Source organism: Equus quagga, unplaced genomic scaffold (genome assembly GCF_021613505.1).
Source record: "Equus quagga isolate Etosha38 unplaced genomic scaffold, UCLA_HA_Equagga_1.0 155110_RagTag, whole genome shotgun sequence".
Classification (NCBI taxonomy): domain Eukaryota; kingdom Metazoa; phylum Chordata; class Mammalia; order Perissodactyla; family Equidae; genus Equus; species Equus quagga.
This window is the reverse complement of record NW_025796963.1, coordinates 1-6,950: the sequence shown is the minus strand read 5'-3', so window position 1 is coordinate 6,950 and position 6,950 is coordinate 1. Positions and strand designations below refer to the sequence as shown.

At 53.8% G+C, this 6,950-nt stretch overlaps 1 protein-coding gene across 1 annotated transcript; it reads right to left on the bottom strand.

Moving 5' to 3' along the window:
• Nucleotides 1-477: 477 nt before the first annotated feature.
• LOC124233160 (tenascin-X-like) lies at nt 478-6,944 on the bottom strand. Its single transcript, XM_046650311.1, has 6 exons — nt 6,914-6,944; nt 6,185-6,535; nt 5,449-5,799; nt 3,143-3,472; nt 2,404-2,754; nt 478-875 (listed from the first exon to the last, which is right to left on the bottom strand). The coding sequence occupies exons 2-6, from the start codon at nt 6,423-6,425 to the stop codon at nt 517-519; spliced, it is 1,632 nt and encodes a 543-aa protein (XP_046506267.1). The 5' UTR covers nt 6,426-6,535; nt 6,914-6,944; the 3' UTR covers nt 478-516.
• Between the last annotated feature and the right edge of the window lie 6 nt (nt 6,945-6,950).

Below are 6,950 nucleotides of genomic sequence, written 5' to 3'. Positions count from 1 at the left end.
CTCTGGAAGTAACAGGATCCATGCCAGCAGGAGTCAGTGTTGATTTCGCATGAATAGGTATCAATTTGGAGCTTGGGGAACACATACAATTTCACCCACTGAAATCAATGAGAATTAGAGCATTCCCCCCAAGGGTTTTCAGGAACTAATTCTCTTCCTCAGAAGGGGAAGCCTGTAGTTACTGAACATCATGTCCACACTCATGCCCACCCTGCAAGACAGATGTGCCTATTGCCTCTTTACAAATGAGGGAAGAGAGGCACAGGGAGGTTGAGTGACTCTCTTGAGGTCACACAGCTCAAATGTGCTGAGGCTAGGATCAGCCCCAGGTACGCCTGAGTCTGTGTTATTTCTCTGGTGGGCTGCCTCTGCAAAGACCGCAAAAGCCCATTGTAAAGGGTAAGACGGCTGGGGTGACACCAAAGGCTTGCAGTGACGACACCAGCAGAACCGGTCTCAGGAGCTCTGGGACAAAAACACCCGAATACTGAGAATAAAAGTGAAACTGAGTCCAGCCTAGGGCAGGGCCCAGCATCCCACTGCACACTCACCAGTTAAACCAACAGTGGAGACAGGACCTATGCGCTGGCCGCCGTGGAAGCCGTACAGGTTCATCTTGTACTTGTGATCTGGCTCCAGGCCCGAGATGGTGACCCTGTTCTCATGCCCCGGCACCCGCACTGCCTTGGGCTGCCCGTCCCCATTCTTGTACTGGACCAGGAAGTGGTCAAAGTGGCCCTCGGTGACTGTCCAGGAGAGGCCCAGGGAGTCAGGCGTGGCATCTGTCACTGCCAGCTCCCCCAGGCGTGGTTTGATGGGAGGTTCGGTGGCCTCACTGGGCGGGGCTTGGGTGATTATAGCTTCGTAGTCTGGAGCTTGACAGAAACATTCGGCGTCAGGTGAGATCTCCTCAGTTCAGCATATAAAGGGCGTGTATCATAAAAGTAAGGTAATAAGGGGCAGAATGTTGCTGTCCACAGTGGCTCTAAGTCATCTATTCTTTCTGGTCTCTTTAACGTCAGCCTTCCTATCATCTCATCCTCATCTACCACCTGCCAACACCCCTGTGACCTCTCCCTTTGTCTCCAGCACCCACCTCTCCTCTGAACCCAGGCCCACGTGGTTACTGTCCCTTGAGCCTCCCTCCAGTGGGGTCTCATTGGCATCTCACTCCCTTTGGTTCATGTCTTTGCTTCCAACTGCTCAGAAGCCCCTTCCCCAACCAGAAACTTGGAGGCCTCCTGGACCTGTTCCTGTCCCCATCTGCCGTGGGACTCAGAGTGTCTAACTCTCTCTCCTAAGATCCTCCGAATCTCTTCACTGCCCACAGCTGCAGCCCCATCATCCCGGTTTTGGCCACCCTCCCCTCTTACCTGGGTTACAACCTCCCTGCTGGTCTCTCTGCCTCCCTCTCACATCTGTTCTTCACAAGGCAGCCAGAATGAGCCTTTAAATGCATCTGATGGTGTCAATCTTAGCTTAAAACTGTGCAGCAAACCTCTTTTATCCCAGGAGGACTCTCTGGCTTCCTGAGCTGTCCCGACCTTTCCACCCTCATCTCAAGACTATCTCCTTGACTCAAAGGATTTCATACAAAATCATCTCAGTTCTTCTCATGCCATGATGTTCCTAGTTTCCAGACCTTTGCACCAGCTGTGATATTGATCTGACACACTTGTCATCCCATGTCTAGCTGTCACCAAGCTAACAGCTCCCTGACCTTAGGTCTCGGCTGTCCTTTGAGCCGGCTGGCTTAGGTTTTGCTGCTAGTCTCGGCCTGGCCCTGGGGTTCCTGTCATACACACATGGCCTTTTGCCTGATTTGCTGGTCCACAGCCTGTCTCCCCACAACTGTGAGCCCCATTAGGATAAGAACTTGTCTCTCTGCTGTGTTCAAGGTTTACCCAGTGAACTCCCATGGTGCGGGCACCCACATCTTTGTTGACCCCTTGGAGTCATAAGTCTGGTAATACTCAAACCACGAGGCCTGGGGTGTTTCAGTGCAGACGCTGCATTCTGAGCACCTTCCATCTTCCTTCACAGCCTCCAGACAGCTACATAGAGGCTGAGCCTCCATGAGGGATCACGGAAGAGAGTACAATTCTCTCCAACACATTCTAAGAAAGTGTCCAATTCCTTTGTTGTGAAGAGTTTTGCTACTCAAAGTGTGGTCCTCGGACCAGCAGCATCAGGATCACTGAGGATCTCATTAGAAATGCAGAATCTGTGGGCTCAGCCCAAACCTGCTGAATCCAAATCTGCCTTTTAACAAGATCCGGGCCATCTGATATGCAAAAGAAGACATGCTGCCAAGAATACTTATGTTTTCACGAAGATGGTAGTAAAGGGAAAGTCTTCTAGGGCTTGTCTTCCCCTCCCTGCCCCACCCCTGCTTTCACTCACCGGTCGTGCCCACCGTGGACACAGGCCCCACACGTTGTCCCTCGTGCAGGCCATACAGGTTCATCTTGTACTTGCGCCCCGGCTCCAGGCCTCGTGCGGTAACCTCGTTCTCCTCGCCCCTGACACGCAGCACCTGGGGCCGCCCGTCCCTGTCCTTGTACTGAACGGTGAAGAAGTCGAAGTGGCCCTGGGGGACGGTCCAGGATAGGCTCAGCGAGTCTGGGGAGGATCCTGTCACCATCAGCTCCCCAAGGAGGGGCTCCTTGGGGGGCTCCGTAGCATCTGTGCTGGGTTCTGTGGGGCTGGGGGTCTCCTCCACCTCAGTGGAGGTAAGGATCTCTTCCTCTGCAGCTGAGAAAGAGAGAGACAGAGAGGGTGAGGCAGGGTCCTCAGGAGACGTCCTTGGGTCTTCTCTGAAGCCGGGGCCCTGACTGGGGGCCTTGAGGTCAGTTCAGAGGAGCCTAGGGGGCTGGGTGGTCCTGCTTGGGCCACATCTCACAAACATGCCCGGAGCCTCTGGGGGCAGCTGTGGGACCCAGGGCAGCCACCAGCACTCCTCATAGAGGCTCTTCTCTGCCCAGGAGGACCTGTTGGTCCTCAGAGATCTGGGGATGAGGACAGCACAAAGGGCCCAAGGCTCAGCCTCCAGCAGAGGGTCTCCTGCATCCCACTCACGCATCACCAAGATAGGGTGATCCTCCCACTGGGTCCAACCCTGGGGCTTCCACCGTCCACTCACCGGTCACGCCCACCGCGGACACGGGGCCCACACGCTGCCCCTCGTACAGGCCATACAGGTTCATCTTGTACTTGCGCCCCGGCTCCAGGCCCCCAACGGTGACCTCACTCTCCTCGCCCCTGACACGCACCACCTGGGGCTGCCCGTCCCTGTCCTTGTACTGCATAGTGAAGAAGTCGAAGTGGCCCTGGGGGACGGTCCAGGACAGGCTCAGTGAGTCTGAAGAGGATCCTGTCACCGTCAGCTCCCCTAGGAGGGGCTCCTCGGGGGGCTCCGGAGCATCTGTGCTGGGTTCCGTGGGGCTGGGGGTCTCCTCAACATCCTGGAAGGCTGAGAGAAGAGATGGAGGATGCAGACTTACGTGGCAACTTGCTTTGCTCGTGATGTCAATAGGGACAACAAAGGGCATCTAGCAAATATACTCCTTGGGCTCCTGTAGCCTTGGGATTAGCCATTAGGTAACTGATTGACAGACAGCTAAGACAGGCTCCCAACAGCCATCATGTCCTGGCTGGCAGGCACCACAATTTGGACATATGTGTCAGGAGCCAAAATAATGCTCATTTCCTTTGACCCAATAATCCCATTTCTGGGCAGCTATCCTAAGAAAATCATTAAAAACCAGGAAAAAGTTGTGTCATGGGAGTTCATCATGGCATTATTCATGACAGCAAAATGTGTCAGGGACCCAAATGACCCGGAGAAGATGATTAATTTTGTTATGGCACTTTCACTGTGAAGCATCAAACCCCCATTAAAATGATGATTAATGCAGGTTGTACAGCCACAGGATAAATGCTCACAATGTACCTTGTATACAAAGAAAGCAAGAGCCAAGAATTACATGAACACTCTGCAACTTTAAAACAGGCACTGAGTGGAAAATGCAGAAAGAGAGGATGTAATGCACATTGTTACTAATGACGGCTATCAATCAGCTCACATGGTGGTCTGATGAGAGGTTTTCTTCCTGTTTTCCAAACTTTTCATCATGTTGCTATATTCTTTTCACTAGAAAAGACTTAAAGACTTAAAAAGAAACCCAGGACTATAAAAATTAATAATCCGGTTGGGGATGTGGAGTGGGAACACGGGTCCCTTCTACTGCCCTCTTTGTATATGCTTGTAATTTGCCAAAATAGAGAGGAAAAATAACTGAACAGCAGATGAAACTTAACCTTCCTTCAGGGTGTGAAATATACTAATGGCCATTTTCTGAAGATTCTCTTGGTACCCCCCTTCCTGTGAACACGTAGAAACGAGGCCCATCCCCCAGGAGTCAGGCAGGCTGAGTGAAAATAGTTTCTCTGTTGGAAGCTTCTTCAGGACAGGAGAGCAAACCTCGCAAAACCTCTCACTCGGTGTCAGATGCAGCGACCGCCCTTAAAACATTGACCCTCAAAGGGGCTGGGTCCCCGTCAAGAGGGGCCCTTGTGAAACACTCGCACAGGATGAGAATCTGGCTGACGATGACTTAGAAAAGCCAGCCTGCGTGCGTTTCTGGAATTTAATTCACCTTGTGATGTTTTCCCTAATTTTTTAGGGACCAGAAGTTGTAACTTTTATACAATTAGAAAGGAAATAAGTTGCAAGAGTGACGGGGGGGAAAAGCAAGGAGTACAAGGGAGGAGAAGATACTATATAAAAAAAATTGTTCCCTGATTATAAAAGAAATGCTTGTCATTTAAGAAAATTTGGACAACACGGAATAGAATAAAACAGAATAAAAGTGCTGGAACATTCTATTCTGTCCCACAAACTATACACCCATGGGATATGTGTCCTTCCAGCTTTCTTGCCATGCGCGTTATTTTCAGGTGGTTGTGATGAGCATCTTTATAAAACTTACGGGGATTTTTTCAAAGTAATGTTATGAAGTAATTGTCTTAAAACATTTCAATGATGACATAGCTCATCTTAGAGATGTCGCCTAATTATTTAAACATCCCAGTGTGGTTGGATGGTGGGTTGTTTCTTTCAGATTTTTTGTTTTTTTTTGTGGTGGTTATAACAAAGAATGCTGTGATTAAGATGGAAAGAGAAGCAAATTCTGGTAAAGTCAGACTTGGCTGTGCCTGAAACATTTCACCTCAGAAGTGGCCAGTGGATGACCATAAGAAGGAGGCTCTGAGTGTGGATGATCAGACTGAAGCTGGCAAAGGCCAAACCACTGGACTGGGGCCCTGGAGGGAGGGCATAAAAGAGGAGCCAGGCCTGAACTCTCAGGGGTGGCGAAAGAGAACAGTCAACTGGGTTGCCCAGGAGGAGAAGGTGATGCTCCCCTGAGACCCTCAGCCCTCACTCACCGGTGATGCCCACCGTGGACACAGGGCCCACGCGCTGCCCCTCGAGCAGGCCATATAGGTTCATCTTGTACTTGCGCCCTGACTCCAGACCCCCAATGGTGACCTCGTTCTCCTCGCCGGTGACACGCACCACCTGGGGCTGCCCGTCCCTGTCCTTGTACTGAACGGTGAAGAAGTCAAAGTGGCCCTGGGGGACGGTCCAGGACAGGCTCAGCGAGTCTAGGGAGGATCCTGTCACCATCAGCTCCCCAAGGAGGGGCTCCTCGGGAGGTTCCGGGGCCTCTGTGCTGGGCTCTATGGGGCTGGGGGTCTCCTCCACCTCTGTGGGGCTGGGGGTCTCTTCCTCTGTAGCTGAGAAGGAGACAGAGAGAGGGTGAGGCAGGGTCCCCAGGAGATGTCCTTGGGTCTTCCCTGAAGCTGTGGCCCTGACTGGGAGCCCTGACTTCAGTTCAGAGGAGCTTAGGGGGCTGGGTGGTCCTGCTTGGTCCACACCTCACAAACATGCCCAGGGCCTCTGGGGGAAGTTGTGGGACATAGGGCAGCCACCAGCACAGCTCAGGGTGGCCCTTCTCTGCTCAAGAGGACCCACTGGTGCTCAGGAAGACAGGGGTGGGAAGGAGCACAAAGGGCCCCATGGCTCAGCCTCCAGCAGAGGGTCTCCTGCACCCCACTCAAGCATCATCAGAGGGTGACCCTCCTACTGGGTCCCACCGTGGGGTTTCCACCGTCCACTCACCTGTCACCCCGACGACAGAGACGGGGCCCATCCGCTGGCCGTCGTGCAGGCCATACAGGTTCATCTTGTACTTGCGCCCCGGCTCCAGGCCCCCAATGGTGACCTCGTTCTCCTCGCCCCTGACACGCACCACCTGGGGCTGCCCGTCCCTGTCCTTGTACTGAACGGTGAAGAAGTCAAAGTGGCCCTGGGGGACGGTCCAGGACAGGCTCAGCGAGTCTGGGGAGGATCCTGTCACCATCAGCTCCCCAAGGAGGGGCTCCTCGGTGGGCTCTGGGGCCTCTGTGCCGGGTTCCGTGGGGCTGGGGCTCTCTTCCACCTCTGTGGGGGTGGGGGTCTCTTCCTCTGCAGCTGAGAAGGAGACAGAGAGAGGGTGAGGCAAGGTCCCCTTGGGTCTTATCCCAAGCTGTGGCCCTGACTTGGGGCCCTGAGGTCAGTTCAGAGGGGCCTAAGGAGGCTGGGTGGTCCTGCTCCGTCCACATTTCACAAACATGCCCGGAGCCTCTGGGAGCAGCTCTGGGACCCAGGGCAGCCACTGGTACTGCTCAGGGTGGCCCTTCTCTGCCCAGGAGGACCCGTTGGTCTTCAGGGAGCTGGGGGGTGGGGAGGCACAAAGGGCCCCATGGCCCAGCCTCCAGCAGAGGGTCTCCTGCATCCCACTCACCCACCACCAGAGAGAGGGTGATCCTCCCACTGGGTCCCACCCTGGGGCTTCCACCGTCTACTCACCTGTCACCCCAATGACAGAGACGGGGCCCACACGCTG

What these genes read in the sequence shown, in the direction of transcription:
- LOC124233160 (XM_046650311.1), bottom strand. Translation starts at nt 6,425, where the DNA reads ATGGTGACAGGATCCTCCCCAGACTCGCTGAGCCTGTCCTGGACCGTC. An exon ending in CTCTGTCGTCGGGGTGACAG is followed by an intron (nt 5,800 to 6,184) that starts GTGAGTGGACGG and finishes TCTCCTTCTCAG; the next exon opens with CTACAGAGGAAGAGACCCCC. An exon ending in GTCCGCGGTGGGCGTGACCG is followed by an intron (nt 2,755 to 3,142) that starts GTGAGTGGACGG and finishes TCTCTTTCTCAG; the next exon opens with CTGCAGAGGAAGAGATCCTT.